This window comes from Lepidochelys kempii, chromosome 27, assembly GCF_965140285.1.
Source record: "Lepidochelys kempii isolate rLepKem1 chromosome 27, rLepKem1.hap1, whole genome shotgun sequence".
NCBI classification, from domain to species: domain Eukaryota; kingdom Metazoa; phylum Chordata; order Testudines; family Cheloniidae; genus Lepidochelys; species Lepidochelys kempii.
The window spans coordinates 13,444,879-13,466,191 of NC_136406.1; the positions used below are offsets into that span (position 1 = coordinate 13,444,879).

The 21,313-nt window shown below is 54.1% G+C and overlaps 1 protein-coding gene across 1 annotated transcript in view; it reads right to left on the reverse strand.

Annotated features, from left to right (window-relative positions):
• Positions 1-4,237: 4,237 nt before the first annotated feature.
• TBKBP1 (TBK1 binding protein 1) overlaps positions 4,238-21,313 on the reverse strand; it is a 58,961-nt gene continuing 41,885 nt past the window's right edge. Inside the window, exons 8-10 of the mRNA XM_073326063.2 lie at positions 9,485-9,603; positions 8,305-9,020; positions 4,238-7,357 (exon numbers count right to left, since the gene is read on the reverse strand). Coding sequence (XP_073182164.1) covers positions 7,229-7,357; positions 8,305-9,020; positions 9,485-9,603 — 964 coding nt within the window. The 3' untranslated portion in view covers positions 4,238-7,228. The remainder of the gene's footprint in view (positions 7,358-8,304; positions 9,021-9,484; positions 9,604-21,313) is intronic.

A 21,313-nucleotide genomic window follows, 5' to 3' on the forward strand; every position in this document is an offset into this window, starting at 1 on the left:
CCCCAGAAGAGTTCAGGAATTCATTTGCACCAGACATAGCCCTGTGGGTTCAGATTCTGAAGGCTGGAACCCTTCCTGCCCCCCCAGACTAGGTTTTCAACACTCTTTCCAAAAAATATGCCCGCCCAATTGGCAATCCATTTTGAACTGCTGCATCCCTGCAGGTACCACAGCTATTTGTTTCCTGAAACCAGGTAGCTGGGGCCGGACTTACCTGATTAGTGGTCAGCCTCTCCTCTTTGCACCTTAAAAGGCCAAAGCATGGGGCTGTCAATAGGGCACTGGCGAAGAGTCAAGGTACCTGGGTGCTATCTACTGTGGGATTTTAGGCAAGTCCTTCTCCAGCCTGGGCCTCTGTCCCCCTCCCACCCTTTGTCAGTCTTGTCTATTTAGACTGTAAGCATTTGGGGGCCAGAGACTCGCTCTTACTGTGTGTTGTACCCACACCTGGTATCCTGAGGCCCTGATCTCCACCCCCGCCTTTAGCTGCTACTGTGATACAAATAATAATAATATCCCTGCTTGGAAGTGGATAAACTCATAGGTAACTACCCCGATGACCACGCTTCAGTCTTGAAAAGCAGCAGTGATTTACGATGGATCTAGCTGCATTTCTTAAAGCATCCTGAATTTCCAGCATCCTGAATTAACCCCGAGCACCAAAAAAGTGACATGTTGCAGTTCTCCCAATAAACTCCAGGGGGCACTGCCATGCCCTGATTCAGCCCCATTCTCCCCCGCACCCGCCATGGGGAGTGGGGTTCCATTGAAGGGGCTGGAAAAGCCGGGCTGTGTAACGTGGGAGGGGGAACTCTACCGACCGGCAGCTTTTCCCGTCATTGACTTCAGTGGGCTTTGGATCAATGCCTCACACTAGTATAGAAGTGAGATCAGGAGGAGCGGGGGGAGCGTGTGGAGTAGTCAGCATGTTTCCCATGGATTTTATTTACCGTGTCACCCCCCCCCCCCCCGGTCAGGGATGCGAAAGGTATCAATCCAGCGGTGGGGGCGCATGGCAGGGTCGGGGCTGGAGGAGGTAACGCAGGGAACATTCTCACACAGGCTTCCCACCTAACTGCCTGGGGACTTGCATAGCTTTTGCTTTTGATTGTCCTATTTCCCTCCCACCCCCTGTGGTTCTAATCTTACTGTTGTGAAAACACCACAGTAAATCTGAAACAATCCAGCTATGATATGAATCAGGCTCTGTAGAGCCCGGTTACGAGGTCACTTCAACTCATTCACCTTCCCTGGCCAGCAATACTAACATCAGGTCTTTGTAGTGGTGAAAGCACAAGCTGGTCCATTCCCCAGCACTGGGTGAAAGGAAAGTGGTGCGGATTCAATCCCCACCTCTGCCACGCACCTGCTGTGTGAGCTTGAGCCTCATTTCTGTGCCTCTGGTTCCCACACCCACACCAAGACTGGTCTGCCAGGTTCTTTCATAGATACTAAGGTCAGACGGGACCATTATGATCATCTAGTCTGACCTCCTGCACAACGCAGGCCACAGAATTTCACCCACCCACTCCTGCGAAAAGCCTCTCACCTATGTCTGAGCTATTGAAGTCCTCAAATCGTGGTTTAAAGACTTCAAGGTGCAGAGAATCCTCCAGCAAGTGACCCGTGCCCCATGCTACAGAGGAAGGCAAAAATTCCTTCCTGACCCCAAATATGGCAATCAGCTAAACCCTGAGCATATGGGCAAGGTTCACCAGCCAGATACTACAGAAAATTCTTTCCTGGGTAACTCAGATCCCTCCCCATCTAACATCCCATCACAGGCCATTAGGCTTATTTACCATGAATATTTAATTACCACAATCATGTTATCCCATCATACCATCTCCTCCATAAACTTATCAAGTTTAATCTTAAAGCCAGATAGATCTTTTGCCCCCACTGCTTCCCTTGGAAGGCTATTCCAAAACTTCACTCCTCTGATGGTTAGAAACCTTCGTCTAATTTCAAGTCTAAACTTCCTGGTGGCCAGTTTATATCCATTTGTTCTTGTGTCCACATTGGTACTGCACTTAAATAATCCCTCTGATATGTTTATAGAGAGCAATCCTATCTTTCCCATGATCCACGACACTTCCAAGCAGGGAGGTTATTAGGCTACATCTACATTTAAACTGCCACATCGGCGCCGCTGTTGCGTGTCAATGTAGACGCCATTACAGCACTGGGAGAAGCTAGCGCTGTCTGCATCGGGGTTTAGGTCACATCCCGCAGCGACATAGCTGCGTCTAGCTCCGTGTAGACCCGGCCTTATTGTCTGCATGAGGGTGGTACCCGAGATCAGGGTTCTGGTGTTGTGCTAAGGCGGAAAATTTCAATGTTGCTGAACATTTTTTGATTTTCTCTGGTGGAAAACTGCAAAGAGGGAGCCCCTGGAAGACTCTTGTCAGTTTCACTTTCCCCCAGCAGGCGGCCTGTGAAATCGACAACAGCCTTCCCAGCAAGCCTCTGGGATGCCAAAAGATTCCATTGTGGTTCTCCCCATACAGATTTTAATCTGGAAATCCCTCCCTTCCTGCAAAAAAAATTTCACATTTTTGACTTTTCATTAGGGACAGAAAATAAAAAAAAAAAAAAGTCAACTTTTTCTCAGGAAGGGATTTCCATTTTCTAGCCCGCTCTTGCTCAGTCCCGGAGACCATCAGAGTCACCCCACTCTAACATAGCCGAGACAGCCCCTCACGGACCAGCTGTTCTCACACGGTGAATCAGGTTCCAGCCCACCCAGCTGAAGCCTGATCCAGCACTCACAGACATCTGTGGAGTTAGTAGTTTGACACCAGTGTAAGCCGGGAGCGAATCAGACCCATTCCCTACCCCTCTCCCTGGGAGACGTGCTGTCAGGGATATAATTTCACTGCCAGCTAGAGATGAGCTTAAGCTGTGATCGTGAAAAGGAGAGGCGGGGAGGGAGGGGGATGGAACAAACAATTTATCTGTTAAGGGGTGGCTCACTCTTATCAGAAGTTTGGGAAGCACTTCACTCCTTGCCAGAGCTGAAAGTAGTACCCAGGAGTGCCCAGCTCTGTCCATTAGACCACATGCCCTCGCCCCCACAAGTTAGAAATAGAACCCAGGAGTCCTGGCACCCATTCTTCTGTTCTAACCACTAGACCACACTCCCTCCAAAAGCCAGGAATAGAACCCAGGAGTCCTGACTCCCAATCCTCTACTCCAAGTACTAGACCAACGTTTTGTCCCTGGCCAAGCAGATTATGTTATCCTGGGGAATTTAACTGCAAAAGCGAACGAGCCAGCCCTGACCCACAGAGCCCAAAAGAGAAGAGATTTTGGCTGCCAATTGACGCTTCAGTCTATAGGTAACTTTTATTTGACTTATTCTGTTTCACAGAGCACAGGATCTCTTCAAAGAGAACATACACAAAAGGAAGATACGTACAGACCAATGTCTCTCCACGTTCTCCTGAGCTGGGGATCTCAGGGGCCCGTGTTCGTTGGCGGGCCGTATCGAGAGGGGTCAGTCAAGAGCATGCAGCACAGAACGATGACTGACAGGCCGCTTGGATCTCCCGATTGGGTGCTCGGTTGGGAGAGGAGCGGAGATTATACCACATCACGTATTTCTGCTTTGGATCGTGGGACTAGAACGGGGGGATTGAAGTAACAGGCCCGGAGCAGCCTACAATAAACGACACACTGAGAGCTCTCTGCAGGCCACGCATGGGGAAGGGGTAGCTCTGGGCTCTTCAGACAGAGCCGTGCATTGTCGCATCAGGCTTTGCGCCACAATGCAGAATGCATCAGACCCCTACAGACGGACCTGGGCAGCTCAGCCCCATCTTGCTTCTCCATCCTTTCTGCTTCTCGTTGGCTCTGAGGTAGATTTCATGTGGATGTGGGACAAGTGGTGTCAGTAGTGGGGAAATTAAATTGCTCACGGGCACTTCTCTAGCCCTTGACTCCTCCCCCCTGTGCTGGCCCCTCCCCCAACCTTAAAGTGACATGACTTCAATATGGCTGGAATCCTCCGCCTGCTGAAAATGCTTGTCTTGTCTGTTTCAGAGTAACAGCCGTGTTACTCTGTATTCGCAAAAAGAAAAGGAGGACTTGTGGCACCTTAGAGACTAACCAATTTATTTGAGCATAAGCGTTCGTGAGCTACAGCTCACTTCATCGGATGCACTTTCCACAGTATGCATCCGATGAAGTGAGCTGTAGCTCACGAACGCTTATGCTCAAATAAATTGGTTAGCCTCTAAGGTGCCACAAGTCCTCCTTTTCTTTTTGTCTTGTCTGTGACATCCACAGCTTGTGGGCGAGCGTGTGTTACCAGAGTATGGAAAGGAGTGATGCATCAGCCAAGGAGGATGGGGCCAGCTCCTCTGTCAGTGTAAATCGGTGCAGAGGGGCTACATCGATTTATGCCAGCTGGCCTTCCAAGGAGACTCAAGCCCTTTCAGCCCCCGCCGACTTCAGTGGGACTTGAGGGTGCTCAGAGCCTGCTTGGAATTTTTCTGCAATCTCGCAGGATTGGGCCCTTTTTTGCCCAATGCCACGACTTCCAGTCCCAGATGCAGCGTGACATGAGATATGGGGGGGAGAGCCATGAGTGGCAGGGTGTCATCCCCACCTCCCCAGAATGCACAAAACTGGTTTGAATGCATTTTCCCAAAGGCCCGCGTCCCCGCTAGACTCAGGCACCTTACCCAGGGGCACCGGCGTCAGCCCTGCTTGGAAGCGTCTGGAATTGCTCTCTGATTCATAGGCTTTGGGTACGTCTACGCTGTGATTAAACACCCGGGGCTCAGGTGACTCGGGCTCGCGGGGATCAGGCTGCAGGGCTATGAGACTGCACTGTAAATGTCTGGGGTTAGGCTGGAGCCTGCGACCCCACAAGGGTCCCTACAGTTTTATAGCCCAAGCCCGAGTCAGATGACATGGGCCAGCCACTAGAGTTTAACTGCAGTGGAGACATGCCCATTAAGGCCAGAAGGGACCAATATGATCCAAGCTCCTGCATGGATCCACCCCTGGGTGGCTTGTGCGTCAGGTACACGTAACGCAGGCCAGAGCGCCGCACCCCGTGATGTCCACATCAAGCCCATCAGTCAATTCATGGTCCTATAATTTTGGCATCCATCCACCCTGGATGGCCAGCACCATCAGTCGGTAACGCACCCCTCGGCCACCCAGCATGTGGGGCCAGAGGCTAGTCATCACTTTGGCCAGCCCCTAGGGTCACCCGAGCTGCAGGTTGGCCCTGCTCTGATCCCTGTTAAACCACAAGCCCTTCTTATGGCAGTTTGGAACCCTCTAACTTCCTGGGGTCTCGCAGTTCCATGGATGAACCCCACAATCCAGGGCTCAACTACCCGTGGAGTTGTTCCATTTGTGGATCCTCGTATTCCAGCCTTGTCCCCGGTCAATGGTGAAACTAAACAGGAACGGGGCACGCTTGTTGTGGAATAAAAGGGTCCATACATGGGGGTTAATCAGGAACAGCTAATGCACTTTCCATTTACACTGTGCTTTAGTCCGCATTAACTTTCAAGTGTGGACAAGCCCTCCCCATCTGAGAGTTTCCTCAGACAAGGAGCTCGGGATTCCCCTTGGGCCCAGAGAATCCTCACCCTAAGTAAACCAATTTCACACCACACCCACTCCCCAGAACAATTTGAGAGTGGGGCCCAAACCCTGCATCTGAATACCCCTTGAAATGCCAGCGATCTAGTCGCTCCAGATTAACTGTTAATGGTTTGGGCCCATCTCTAGGCAGAGCATTGGGGTGGAAAGGGCCGGAGGGCAAACGCCACCTCCCAGCCCACAGCGCTGCCAACAGCGAGCGAGAGTCTCTTCCTTCCCTTCCCCGCCCCAGAGTTTGGACGAATGACACCAGCCGAGGATCTGGCCCAGAGGAACAGCCGATGCCTACCCAGAGACGCACTGCTACGGCTGCTAGTTTCATCAGCGCCCTGGTGAATGATGAAGGAGTGGGGGTTTGCCCAGCACAAAAAATATCTCTGGGTCCCGCTAGGAAATGTGGGATACTCCCAAAAGATCTTCACTGTACGGGCACTTCTGATGAATGAATGACTCCATGAAGTTCCACTGAGACAGTCCCCGGGGTACGGGCAGGGGGAAATGAGGGCAGCTGGCCAGTCTGAATGGGTTTGTCGCAGATCAGTACAATGCAAAGATGCTTGGTAAGGCCGGAGAGAGACAGTGGGTCTTGGACCCACGCAGGTGACCGCTGTGGAATTAACATGATGCCATCACGACAGTGTCACATGCCATCACGAGACTGCGGGCAAGGTGAGGGCATGACCACTATGTGGGACACAGAGGGTATTCTTGATACACGGTAACTAGCTACTCAAAGCAACGTGTCAGGATGAAGGAGGAGTAAACGGTACATCAAAGAGAATATAAATACACTAGGGACATAGCTGGGCTCCACCAGAGTCAAAGTCAAAAGCAGCCATTGACTTTGCAGAGATCAGGATACGGCCCCTAGCCGACATTAAGTTCAGTGCAATATTATAGGATGTCCATGCTACACCTCTAGAAAGTGGGTTTTGTTTCTCAACAGCGTCACTGAGAGAAAGGGCGGGGACGGATTTTAATGGAAAGATGCTTGAACTAGCAGCCAAAGGCCAAGGCAGGTTGGTTTGAAAGCTCTCAGGGGCCAACAGTGACCAAAGCTGAAGAGAACCAACCGCCCTGTAACAATTAAACCCCTGGGGAGAGGGGAGAGACTCAAACTGCACTGAGATTCCCGCAGACAGGTGCATGGAAACTCTGTGCCTCTCACCGCAGCAGCTTTCAGAGTGGGGGGTGGAATCCATCCTCCATCAATCCTCCCTGAGATCATCCAGAGAAACCAAATGGCACAGCAAGAGCTGTAAAGGAAGAAGCAGTAAAAGGCAAGCGACACCCTCTGTAAGAAGCCACTACTAACTGTTCTGCCCCTCCCCAGTACCTGGACCGGAGCATTCCCCCGGCTGACACAAGGAGTACTGCAGATCCTGCCATTCCCGGGGGCGGGGAGGGGAGGGAAAAAGAAACCCACTTAAAACCAAGGTGAGGGGAAGAGCGAGAGGTGAGTCTCTTACAGTTCAGTCTTTCCTGCAGGTACTGAAGACTTGGAGGTATTTAGGGAGGCGTGTTGCTCCCCGTGTTTTCATGCAGCATCCAAAGGGGGCCAGGGCTGTAAGGAAGTCGTGATGAGGAGGAAGGAGGAGGAGCCTCAGATCTTACTGTTCTCCAGGTGCGAATCAATGTGCTTTATCAAAGCATCGTCCGGGTAGCCGATAGGGAACGCCAGCTGGCAGAGGGGGCAGCTTCGGATGTCAGAATCCACCGTCTCCATCAGCAGCTGCGGGGCGAGAGGGGGCAAAAAATGACATTTCTGCTTAAAGGAGAGTCCCAGGTACCTCCCCAGAGAGCTGAGGGGCCAGAAGCCCAGCTGATGTCAATGGAGCAGCCCCAATTCACACCAGCCGGGGATCCACCCTGCTGGGTCTAAGTGCGCTGCCCAGGTCTTCCCTTTGAACTGCCTTCTGCCCCCAGGAGACTGTTCTGCAGCCCCCAGGTCTCCCCCTCAGCAGGCTTTGCTGGGATCTTCAGCCTGAATTCCCCCCTCATTAATTTCAGGCCACTCCTTGGGGGGTTACACCCCACCCTCCCCCTCCTGGCAGCCTTCAAGGACGCAGAGACATAGGTGTCAGCTCCCCTCAGCCACCACTCAGCCAAACTAGTTATGCTGGGCTGGCGGAGGAAAATCCCCCTTGTAACAGGAGCTACCTAGTGGGATTCACTAGAGGATGCATCTCCCAGCACTTGCTGTCCACCGCTGGGGTCCACCAGGCAGAGCTCAGATTAAGGTTGGGAGCCAAAGTTCCCCACATTTCTTATCTGGTTACAGGCTTTCATGGGGCCTCCAGCACCACGGTAACCAACTGCCTCAGCCACGGACTGGATTGATCCTCACAGCCCCCCCCCTCCCCGGTTTACTGATGGGGAAACTGAGGCACACAGTGGTTAAGTGACTTTCCCAAGGTCACGCAGCTCGGCAGCAGCAGAGCCAGGAATGGAACGCAGCTCTCCCCGTCCTTAGCCACAGGACCACCACTCCTCTTCCTCCCTGCGTCCTACATTCTGGTTCAGACCCATTGCTGAGAAACGGGGACACACGTCCCCGAGTCCAGGGGTGAGGGCCGGGGGTTCGGCAAGGCCGGCCCAGACCAGGCCTGGAGGTGGCGCTGCTGCGAAGAAGCTCGCAGCGGGACAATGGGTTAGGCAGTAACCGGGGCTAGCGCTTACGTTGATCGACGGCCAGGACTGCGCGTGCTCGGCCCTGGAGTAGGAGGCAGCTGTCCGGTGCGCGGCGGGGTCGGGGATGGGGAAGCCGGCACAAAAAGAGGCACAGCGGGTGGCTCCCGCCTCGGGACTGGGGGGGCTGGGAACGGTCCACTCATCTTCGTCGGAGGACTGCTTCTCGAAGCGCAGGTGCTCCTCGAAGGCGTCTCTGGCGCCCCCGGCCCCGCCGATGTAAACCTCGCCGTAGGGACGGTGCTTTGGCAGCGTGGAGGCTTCGGGCTGCAGCCACAGGGAGTGGCCCTGCCGGTACACGGCAGCGTCGCTCACCTCCGAGTAGCTGCGGCGCCCCTGGAAGCTGGCTTTGATGTGGTGGCTTGGGGGCTTCGAGTACCCCAGATCCATCACGTTCCTCTCGCTGGCGGGGGGCGCCCGGTGCTGGGAGGCGGGGGACGGGCAGGAGGGGGCCGGGGAGCGGCGCTGCTGGGCGGGGGACTGGCTCGGGGGGGGCGCCGGGGAGCGGCGCTGCTGGGCAGGGGACTGGCTCGGGGGGGGCGCCGGGGAGCGGCGCTGCTGGGCAGGGGACTGGCTCGGGGGGACGGGAGACCGCCGCTGCAGCGCAGGAGACTGGCACGGGGGGACCGGGGACCGGCCTTGCTGAGCCGGGGACGGGCAGGGCGGCGCCGGGGAGCGGCGCTGCGAGAGCGGGGAGTGCCTCTGGCCTGCAAAGCAATGGGACAAAAGACAAGCAAGTCAGCAAGGGGACACACACACACACCCCCGCCCGCCAGTGTGCAGCACAGACAGCAGTGCCCTGGGGGCGGTATGCTGGGCAGGGACCAGCTCAGCCTACGTGGGGCACAGGGACCATCTCGATCAGGGAAAGAGGCCAAGGGTGGAATCCAGGAGCCATCTCCCCTTCCGCCCCTAGAGGGCGACCCTCTGGGCCTGAGGCGCACAGGAGGGGTAGCAGGGACGTCCCAGGGAGGGGCTCGTCCCCCCAGGGGTGACAGCCTGACCTCGGGGCTCTCCATCCTTCCCCAGCCCCTCTCCCCTTTCGGATCCCAAACTCCGGGCCCCTCTGGTCAAGGGGGATGGTGCCGATCTCCCTTTGGAGACCTCCCCCGCCGGGAACCGAACCCGCTGCCCCGGCGTGCAAACCCCTCGCCCCCGGGAACGTGCTCACCGCCGTTGATGGGCTGCTCCTGCAGCAGCGTTCGGAGGATCTGGCTCTGCAGGGAGCTGAGGGTCCTCAGCTGGTACAGCTCCTCGGTCAGCTCGGTGTAGGCCAGTGCCAGGTTGACTCTAACACAGGGCAGACAGCAGGGCAAGGCGTAAAGCAACCCCGTAGGAGACGGCCCAGCTCGGGAACAGGGAGAGGCCCCCCACCCCCGGCTCTGCTGAGCCGCTGCACCCCCACGACTGCGAGGGGCAACTGCAGGGGCAAATCATAGCCAACTGCCCTGGGAAAAGGGGACAGCTGCTGGACCCTGCTAGCAGAGGGGCTCCTGGGAGTCTAGGGAAGGCCCCGTGAGAGCTCTGGGGGTCTGTCTGATCTCCCCCCAGGACCTGCGACCCTATAGGCTGAGTGAAGCACGTTAACACAGATCATCAGAACAAGGTGAGAACAAAACGAGCGGAGGCCGCGGCTCATCACACCAACCAGCCATCGCTAACCTGTCTGTACCCAGCTGATCTCTCTTGCCCTATACGTGGATTGTACGCTTTTTGGAGCGGAGATTGACTTTTTGTTCTGGGTTTGACCAGCCCCTAGCTCAGCGGGGTCCTGGTCCACTCCCAGGCAGTACCATAACCCACATTATATATCATAGTACAGGATAGGGCCGGACAAAAGGAGACAGCAGTTTTTTCAGCCCCGGAACTCAGCTCCCTTTACAAACTGAGACCGGGGCTCTAAGGAAGTCGAGCGACTTGCCCAAGGTCACCTAGTGAGCCAAGGATGGAACCCAGGCATCCTGGTTTTCCAAACAAAACAAACAAACAAACAAGGCAACAGATAAATGACGACTTTTTCCTCCCGCCGGGCTGCCGGCTCCATCAATGCCTTTCCCGTGGCCCTGCCAAAGTCGTCAACACGTGGAAGTCTCCCCAACAACTTCCGCGTCGCCTTTAAAAAAAAAAACAGATTTGCTATGTTGATGTGAAGGGAGAACCTGTCTCATGAGGTTACCGAGGGGCTGTCACGCCGAGCACGAGAGAGCAGCCGCGTTGAGCTGAGTGACTGTGACACCGAGGGGACCTGGGAGATGCCTCACGTAACAGCAGCGGACAGGTCCCCCCCTCTCGCCGTTCCCTTTCCCCCGCCCACCACCCCTAAAGAATCGGGGGTTGTATTCACTCCGTTGTTCACAGGACACATCCCCCTGGAAGCGGGCCATTGCTTGTTCTGACGTGCGGCCGGCGGGAGTGACGGGCGACAAAACGAAGGGCCCCGAAGGATCCGACTCGAAGGATTTTGTGAACAATGGGCATGACGCTCACCCAGAGGAGCCCCTTGTGAGCCCGAGAAGGCAGCAGAGCAGAGCCCTGGCCAGCAGCGCCGGGGTTCCTCCGTCTATAGCTCTCCTCCGTCAGCCACCGCAGCAGCTACACCTCCTGGAGCTCCCCGGTGTCCGGAAACTCACGTGCTCCCCTGTTCTTCTAGGAACTCGCCATCGATCCCAGCTGGTGCCCAGTCCCTAGCCAGTCTCGCGGAGAGAGCCCTGAGCCCGGGCCTTGCCGTGGGCACGGATCGCTTGGGACAAAAAGCCAGCCCTGATGTTTCCTAAAGGAGGCCGGTCACACACGCTCCTGCCCAGAGGTGGACGCCTTTGGGATCCATAAAAAGCCTGCGGCCCCTCAGTCTGGGGGAGGGATTGCTTTGTGGCTGTGCTGTCAGAGCTATGGCTGGTGCGCTAGGTGTTACGAGGCCCCTCCCAGCAGCGGAGCCCGCTCCTCTGGCCCCACCAGGGTCAGCTCACGAGAGCAGCAGCAGCCCCCTCCTCCCCCAGCCAAGCCTCCCATTGATTTCAACAGGCGCTGGAGTCAGGCCCTTAATAACCTCATTAAGGGACCACTGATCCCACCTCTGGCAGCAGCAGTCTCTAGGGCCTTGGTCATGTCACTTAACCTTTCCACCTTCCCTTCCCTTCTGCAAAATGAGGAAACTAACCCCCTGCCTGCAGCAGGACAAGGCAACATCATTGTCCCCATTCAGCAGAGGGGGGCTCCGAGATTCGCTGCTGTGGAGACGTACCCCTTGTCAACTTGCCCCATGTCACAGAGCGAACCAGTGGCAGAGCTGGGAATCCATCCCCTAAAGCCATCCCTACTCTCTAAGCAAGGGGGTGACCACGGTGCGTCGGAGCCTGTGACATGCAGCAGGACAGAGATGGGCTCAATAACTCTTTTGCAGGCTCACTCTGAAGAGGCAGTGGGCTGGATGTGAATGAGAGACCCGCGAATAATAAATAATCGTCACCCCTAGCTCTTCTCATCCCTAGATCTCCAAGCACTTCACAGAGGAGGTCAGGTTCATTCTCCCCATTGTACAGCCTGGGAAACTGAGTCTCGGAGTGCCCAAAGGCACCCAGCAGCCAAGCCAAGAAGAGAACCTGGGTCTCCAGGATCCCCACTCCACAGCTTCACAACTTCTAAAGTCAGCAGGGACCACCTGGCTTGACGTCCTCTCCAACATCATCTGGCTTGACGTCCTCTCCAACATCAGCCACAGGACTTCTCCGAAGTCCCAGTCACTCCAACCGCTAGGCCACGCTGCAGTGGAAGGCAAGGTGAGGTGGAGAGGGGATTTCTAGGCTGGCTGATCTCACACAGGCAAGGCAGTCGCCAGCACCTTGTTCTCGCTCCCTGAGGCCCGAACAGCCGCCAGGATGCCCGACTTTCGCCCGCCGCCCCATGAATATTTCAGACCTGAAATACTGTGGCCTTTTGGAGCCCGTGTTTTAGCACAGGGGAACCTGCCATTCCCTCGGTCTTCTGCTGCCTTCCAAAACAAAACCCCCCAACCCAGCCCACCAGGCCCTGCTGGGGGGGGGGGTCCCACATTGGCAAGGGCAGGGGAGCTGGTTAGAAAAAGCACTGCCCTGAGTATAACCTCCCTTCCTCCAAAATAACCTTCTGCCCCTCAGAGATCGAAGAGTGGAAACTTCCTTCTCCAGTTCAATCACTAGCAATGCAAATCAACCGAAAGGCAGGCCAGGCATGGCAAAGCAGGACTCTCCCCTGCCGTCCCCCACCGCTGCCTGGCACGCTGTGGCAGACATAACAGACTGGCGCCGTTCCAAGCCATGGCACTGGGATTTTGGCCTCGCAAACGTGAACCGTTTCCTGTAAGGGGAGGCGAAGGCCGGGGCTGAGAGTGGGGACACATGTCGGTGGCGGCCGAGGAGAGTTGTGTGAGGTTTGTGCTTCTGAAGACAGGAAAAGTGAGTGTTTCAAATAAAGGCTGGTTAAGAAGAAAAGCCCCCCCCCCCCCCCCCCCCCAGGGTGTGTGGCTGCAAGTGGGTTAGGCAACATGCTCACAAAGCGGAGGTTTATTTTAGAAGCAAGAGCGAAAAGAAAAAAAAAATCCCCCACCGCCTAACCAGGGTGACCAACCTCTCGGGGGGCCCATTCGGTGCAGGCGGCTCAGGAAAGGCGTGTGGTTCTTGAGCCTGCGAGATGGGTGCCACACCTCCAGCGACTCGCGGGGCGATGCCCAGAAGTTGTGCAGGGAGGGAGTTGCCGCGCCTCCTTCCCGTCTTCCCCCCTCGCCGGCTTTCAGCAGGAGCGTTCAGCTGCCGATTGAGGGCGGGGATAGGTGAGCCCCGCCTGGGCGAGGGGTCCCCAGAGCCCCTGGGCCTGGGGGACACAGCCCCCAGTATTCAGCTTATTGCAGTGGCCCAAGAAACATCACCCCCGCTTCCTTCCAGCGCCCCAGGCTCCCCGCTGGGCCTCTCGCCAAGTGGACTCTTCCTGCCGGTTACCACCCCGAGGCACGCACTTCCTCCCCGAACACCCCATCCTACATGGACGCTGTTCTTCCTCTGCCCAGTCCCCGGATAGACCTCGGGAGCCAATCTGGCTTTCAGCGACCCCCATACAAACTCAGCGCTTTCTCTGGATTTGCACTGGGGTAGTTCAGCCCTGGACGTCTCGCTGACTGGCCGCTACAATGGGCCTGCGTCATCACTGGGCCCGCGTCATCACTGGGCCCTGATCCATCCCCAATTCTCCTCTGCATCCTTGCCCCTGTGACTGATCCTCCCGCTCTCAGCTGGGTGCCTACATTTGCCCTCTTTTGAAACAGCCCCCCTCCCCCCCGCCGGCAACACCCAGCCCTATGGCCGACCCCAAGCCCGCCCTGCAGTGACCTTCATGCCCTGTCTCCCCTTGTGCTTGAACCATCTTCCCATCCTACCTTGGTGCCCTACAGGTCCACCTGGGCCCCGTGCAGCCCACTCCCGAAAGCCGCGGTGCACTGCTGCACTGGTTGAAGACACAGGGGCTCAGACCTCCCGCCAAATCAAATCCTGTGCGGTTCTGAGCACCTACTGCAAGCTGCAGAACGCACTCAGCACCTCGCAAGGTCGGCGTCGGGTGCCCTTAACAACGCTCCGTAAATCCTCCTCCTCAAGGACAGCGCTGCCTGCAAAGACCCCCCCAACCGCCCAGGCGAGCGCTAGGGGCAAGTTTCTGAGCCCGAGCTCCCAGCACAGACAAACTCGCATGGAAGGGGGGAGATGGGGATTCAGTTTTCTGGATGACACCTTCCGAGCATCTGCAACCTCTGGATGCGACTGGGAAGGGGGAAAGGTTTCTCCTTTTGAAGGCAGCTAAAGTGGAGCAATCATGCATGAGGTTTCTGCAAGCCATCCAGTGAAGGATTCGTTCTAGCACCGATCAGTGTCAGGCATCTGGATCAAGCTTGGAATGGTTTTAAACCACTGGAAACAAGCAAAAGCCTGGTGCGCCTTAAAAAGATAGCAGGCAAGTGCTGAAACCCTGGCCGGGGGTGTCTAGGTGCTGTGTAGACACACCCTAAATTGGGACTCGGGAGGCTTTGGTTCAAATTCTGGCCATGCCACTGGCTCCTTGATCAAGGAAGGGCCCGATTCTCAAGAGACGAGTGCCCTTAATCCATGTCAGCTCCCGCTCTGGATAACGATACCTTGCTCTGTCTTGTCCATTTAGCTCTTACTAGGAGTATGTACAGCACCTGGCACTGTGCGGCCTCTCTGCACCACTGTAACACATATAATAATGATGAGGCCCTGCAGGATTTATGCCTATTGCATGTTGATTCCTTGTATATTCCATACCAAGGGTCAGGCAGTGGGGGTGAATTACTGGCCTGTGTTGGGATAGAGAGAACCTGGATTTCTGCCTCAGGAGACAATGGGTTTTGAGCCACTTGTAGAAGGCCAGACTCTGTCCTGAAGATGCTCAGATTCAAAGGTACTGCAGCTCCCACCAGGACACCTGTGGCCGGATTTTCCACAGCTCAGCTCCCCGAGCTCCTTCCGGAGCGGTCCCCACCTTGCACTCCTGTTCCTTTCCCCCAGCAAACCAGACGTCGAGCTGAAATTAACAAAGGAACTGCCCAAACCACAGAGCCTGTGAGTGCTCTGGCAGGGAGGAGATCTGTGCACCGAAGGCAACTGGTGGACAGGCTGCTGCATTTTCAGCACCCGCTCGCCAAACTGCCCCACTGGGCTCTGCCCGCCACAGTGGAAGGAAACTTTTCTGTGCACAAGGCGCCATGATTTCTCCACCTCGCCCCAATTTCACAAGGCGCCGTCTATTGATGGCATCACCCCCGGCCACAGCTAATTGCGGCGATGGGGCAGGAGGGGGAATAACATGTTCGCTCACTCCCAGAACAGATGTTAATGGCAGAAAGAAACAGCCCCAAGATCTACTTTTCCACCCCAGACACTTCACAGCCTTTCAGGAAGCCTGACGCAGCAGAAAAGCTGTTTGCAATTAATCTCCTCCCCAACAGGAGTCTTGCATGGAAAACGGAAAATTTCGACAGTTTCTGAATGTGACCCCCCCCCCCGCTTCCAAAAATATATTCATTTAAAAATAAAATGGGTGGGTTTTGGTAAGTCACTGAAGACAAGAGATCTCAGACCAAACCCGCCCCGAAAAACCAGCCACCTCCAATCTCTGGATTCATGTCCGGTGACCCGTAGAGGGCGAGGACCATTTGTACTGAGGTAGCGCCTAATTGGAGCCCCACTGCGCCAGGTGCTGTACAGACACATAGTAAGAGACAGTCCCTGCCTCAAAGAGCTGACATTCTAAATAGGCAATCATCCCATTTTAAAGATGGAGGAACTGAGAGAGATCCAGGGACAGATTTGCCAAAGAGGGCAGCCTATTGTGACCCGTCTGTGTCACAACGGCAGCTCTCAGGGCGTTGTTAATTCTCTAGCCCCAAAGGGAAGAGCGGAGGACTTGAAAATCCAGCCCTAAATAACTTAGGTCACAGAGGCAGTCAGGAGCAGAGTTCAGCATTGAACCTCAGTCTTCCGAGTATGAGACTGCTGCCTTAACCACAAGACCATCCCCTTCCAATTGTTTGCTGCTTACAAAAGTACTTGGTGCTTCGCAACAGAATGAAATAGGACATCTCGTTTCCTAGGGCGAGCAGCCAGCAGCACTGTACAACTATAGGAACAGCAGAATGGGGACTAGCACTTCGCTGAGAAGTGGGAGCCAGGGGTCCTGGTTTCTAGTCCCAGCTCCGCTGCTCATTTGTCATGTCAACTTTGGGTGCGTTGTTTAACATCTCTCAACTTCAGCTTCTCCCGGGGTCAAATAGGGATGATAATAAATAAGTGATTGGTTTCAGAGGAGCAGCCGGGTTAGTCTGCATTCGCAAAAAGAACAGGAGGACTTGGGGCACCTTAGAGACTAACCATTTTATTTGAGCATGAGCTTTCGTGAGCTGTATGCATTTCGTGAATGCATCCGACGAAGTGAGCTGTAGCTCCCGAAAGCTTATGTTCAAATAAATTGGGTTAGTCTCTAAGGTGCCACAAGTCCCCATTTTCTTTTTGCAAATAAGTAATTGTTACTCATCTCACCGGGGGGTGGGGGGTGGGTGAATGAATCCTCATGCAAATTCCCACTGATTGCAGTAAAAGTTCTCAGCCCATTCTGAGTCAGAGCAATGGGCCACTATCTCCTGCCCCTCAGCACTAGCTGCCTATAAACCCCCATACTGAAAAATCACGCAGTAATTTCCCATAAGAGAGATGGTCTTCCTGACCCCAGACAGCTTATGATTCACTCATGCCCTGAAGCATGCGGATTTATTACCCCTATGAAGCATTTACCCTGTGTAACGGAACTGCGGCTATGCTCATTCTCCACGTAAATGGCCAAACTTTTTTTGAATCCTTCTAAGCTCTTGGCTATGATAAATATCCAGAAACAGGAAGTTCCCTGGGTATAAAAACCAAAAAGTTGCATTTCACTGTCCCTGGACATCCCTTGTCCACATATTATAGGAAAGGATAAATAGGAGCGCCTGATTTACCTTCTCTCTTCCATTCTTCATTTTCTCTCTCTCCCTCATGCCTCTTGTTTGTCCTCTCTCTAAATCAAAAAGTCCAAAGCTTTTCATTCTCTTTCCCAGCCTCCGAACCACTGCCATGGACCTTTATACCACTTGTACGTCTGTCCCATTATGGCAGCACCTCAAGGGCTAGCCAAGTTCAGGGACCCATTGTGGTAGGCACCATCTGTATATCTAGCAAGAAAAAGTCCCTGCCCCCAAAGAATTTACCGTGTAAACAGACAAATGGTGAGAGGGCAAACTGAGGCATTGAGCAGGAAAGTGATTTGCCTAAAGTCACACAACTCATTAGTTGCAGAGGTGGGAACAGAACAGAGGTCTCCTAAATCCTAGCCCTATGCACTAGACCACATTGTCTTACTTGAAAAGTGATTTATCCTGGTGTCAAAGTACCTTCACAGGGTGAAAATGCTAGGTGCTAAAGGACTCTAATCTAGGGGAGAAAGACATAAATGGGAACCCTGGCTGGAAGCTGATGCTGGACAAATTCAAATTAGAAATATGGCACCAATGCTTAACAATGAAGGTGATTAACCCTTAGAACAAATTCCCAAGGAGAGTGGTGGATGCTCCATTTCTTGATGTTGTTAGATCAAGACCACATGCTTTCCCAGCAGGTATTTTCCATTGGTGTTTGCAGTGTTGTTGTAGCCGTGTGTGTCCCAGGGTATTAGAGAGACAAGGTGGGGGAGGTGATCCCTACTTTTCAAGATCTAGGGGTCCCAAACATGCCTATCACAATGTATGGTGTACCTCATCTACTGCACTAAACGCCCGAATAACTATGTGGGTGAAACCAGACAATCACTACACTCTCAAATGAACTCACCCAGAAAAAGGACCAAAGACAAAAAACACCCCCATCCCCTGTGGGTGAACCCAAAGTGATCACTCCATAGCTGACCTCTCCGTGCTCATCCTCAAAGGAAACCTGCCCAAACACTCTCAAAAGATGAGCCTGGGAACATAAATTCATAATTTTGCTAGACACTCAATACCATGGCCTGAATAAAGACACTGGATATATGGTTTATTACAATAAACAATCTGTAACTAACTCACTCCTCCCCTTTTTTTGTCCTACGTCTGCAGAGGTGTTAACTTAGCCACTTCCCCTTGAATGGTCCCTTAGAATATGTGCTAACTACTTGTGCTAAACAATCTGTTCTGTCTTGTATTTAGCTGTGACACTGAGTACCTTTCCCTTTCTGAAGAAGAGCTCTGTGTAAGCTGGAAAGCTGGTCTCTTGGTCCAATAAACGATATCACCTCACCCGCCTTGTCCTCCTGAAAGGTTCGCTTCAGGCTACGTCAACACTATGCACCTTTTAGCGACACAGCTACAGAAGAAAGGTGTGCAGTGTAGCCGCCGTATGTTGGCAGGAGAGAGCTCTCCCGCCAACAAGAAACTTCCACCTCCAAGGAGCAGCGGTAGCTTGGTCGGCAGGAGAGAACGCTGCTCACACAGCCGTTTTTCGTCGGCAAAATTTTTGTCGTTCGGGGGAGTGGTTTTTTTCACACCTCTGAACAACCGAAAATTTGTCATTCCAGTTCCAGTATAGACAAAGCCTTAGAGTCCAGCGATACTCAGACCTCAGGGTTTCAGGAGACAAATTAGTGGTCAACATTACCCAAAAGAGTCACAGTCGTGTGAATTCATTGTGTGTGTGTATATATATATATATATATATATCTCAAATGAAACACACACACACACACACACACTCTCTCTCTCTCGGCAAAATGACTGCCCAAGTATTAGTATTTTATCAACTACAATTGGTTAATAACAGAGGAAAAGCCTCCTGACTGGTTAATAACTTAGATCAGTTATTCATCCGATGAAGTGAGCTGTAGCTCACGAAAGCTTATGCTCAAATAAATTGGTTAGTCTCTAAGGTGCCACAAGTCCTCCTTTTCTTTTTGCGAATACAGACTAACACGGCTGCTACTCTGAAACCTGACATTAGATCAGTTAATCATTAAATCACAGGGTGTTTTAATATTATGTACTGCAGAGAGCCGCAGGAGATGCATTAAAGAGCTATTTGCAGCTCTGGAAACTCTGTCTGAGTATCTCTGCGTTAGTCAAAAGCCTGGTCGACGCTAGGAAATTTGGCTGGTGTAACATGTCGCTCACACCACTGAGTGGTGCAGTTAAACTGATCCAAGCCCTGGTGTAGACAGCACTAGGTGGACGAGAGAATTCTCCCATCGACCGCCTCTTGGAGAGGCGGATCACTTCCGCCGACGGGGGCATCTCCTTTCAGCGTAGGCAGCGTCTTCACTGACGCATTCTGGCCGCATCGCTGCAGTGTTTTAAGTGTAGACAAGCCCAAAGAAGTTACTGGACTCAACAGAGGGGAATCTGGGTGAAACGTGAGAGCCCGACCCGCCTAGATGACCTCACCATCCCCTCTGCCCCTGAAATCTACGAACTCAGAGGCCACGTCCTCTAAGAAACAATCCCCCACAATCTAGGACACCCGGGCCTCCTGAATACCACAATTCAAGTCACCAGGAGTTCAAGTCAAATTATTTTTTCTCGGATCACGAGACACAAAGCAGCGCACTGCCGCTAAGCTGTGGCAAGTTTCTCAATACAATGATTTGCCCCCCCCCCACCGCCGTTCTCTCTTTTGCGCACACGGGCAGCATCTCACGGGGTTTGCACGCGGCCGGGCTGAGATGGGAAATCAGGTAGAGGCTGCAGCTGGGCTGGCTCCTACGCGCTTCTTTTTACTCTTTTGTTCTTTTGCTTCTGCTTCCTCCCCCAGTCCCACAAGCCTCAACTCTTTTAATAAAATGCTGTGGTCAGCCCTTCCCCGGCCCCCACTCCCGCACATCCCCCGCCCCCACGCCTCACGCTCTCCGTCAGCAGAGAGCGCAGCGGGGGCCCATGGGTGTGGGTGGCAGAGGCGGGGGAAGAGGGGACAAGATGTTTCGCAAGGAGGTGTGGTCTCATGGGAGCATCTGGGATCCTGGGGGAGGGGGGGCCAGAACGGGTCTGCCCGTGCCATTTACACCCTCCTCCAGCTGCAAAATAAAGAGGCGAGATGAAGGGGATCCGGCCCGCCCGCTCTGTGCTCAGGCTGGGCTTGCCAGCAAGGGGTGCCGCAGAGCCTGGCTACTGATCAGCCGCCAAGTGGCTACCACAGTGCTAGGGCCCGTGGTTATAGCAGATTGAAAAAGAGGAGGGGGGCGCTCTCAGGGTGTCGGAGAAGGAGGAGCTCTGCTCACCCAACCCAGGGAGTCATGAAGCTTAAGGCCAGAAGTGATTCCCCAGACCACCTAGTCTGATCTGTGCATCGCAGGCCACCAACACCGGCCAGCCCCCACCCACCAATTCCAACAACCGCCAGGAGACCAAAGCATTACCCAGGAGACAAGACTGTTTTGTGCCACAATTTAGTTGGGGATTGGCAGGGGGTTGGACTAGATGACCTCCTGAGGTTCCTTCCAACCCTGATATTCTATGATTCTATGGGCAGAGACTAGGAGGGGCCGAAGCCCGCGCGCTGGTAGAGAAATGATTACGTGAGACATGCCACAGAGCTTTTTAGCTTTAAGTCAAGTGACCCACACGTTGGAGAGGAAGGTGAAAAAAAACCCCAAGGTCGCTCCCAATCTGATCTGGGGGAAAACTCCTTCCCGACCCCACATGTGGCGAAGAGGGAGACCCTCAGCATGGGAGCAAGACCCAGCCAGGCAAGCCCCCGAGAGAGAAAATGCTCTGTGCTATCTCAGAGCCCTGGCCCACTCCGCCCCGTGTCCCATCTCCAGCCGTGGCCATCGCTGATGCTTCAGAGGAAGGAGCTTAAAAAAACCCCGCCCAGAATACACTGGGAGGAGAGAGGGATCCCTTCCTGACCTCTGCTGCTGGAACCCTGAAGCATGAGCTTTAGATAAGCAAGACATCAACTAGAAGTGAGCCCTGGCCCCCAGCATCACAAGCAACTTCATCAGACAATCTGTCCAGCTTTCTCTTAAAACGAATGAAGTGGTTTGTCCCCACAACTCCCAGTGGGAGGCTGTTCCGGACCCTCCCTCTGATGGTTAAAAAGGGGGGCGTCCCTCGGCTGCTGGCAGAGGTGGGGGGGCTGTGCACCTTACTTTTAGTGCCATCCTCGGGCAGGAGTAGTTCAAGAAGACCCTACTGTTTTAACAGGGAATGGGGAAGGAAGATCCGTGAGTTTGGTCGGCAGGTTTGCAAAGTTTAGTCCAGGGTTTGGGTTTTAACCCCTTCCCTCCCACATACAGAGCCAAGGATTCGCCAGGCCTGTCTCCAACCCAAACCACCTTGGGAAGCGCCCGTTTAAAAAGAAAGGTCCGGCAGGGCAAGAGCGACTGACGCGTGAACGAGCAACCGATGCTCCCAGCTGCCTTTGCCGCTCTGCTGCGTACGCTTTTAAGATGCACAGTTACAATC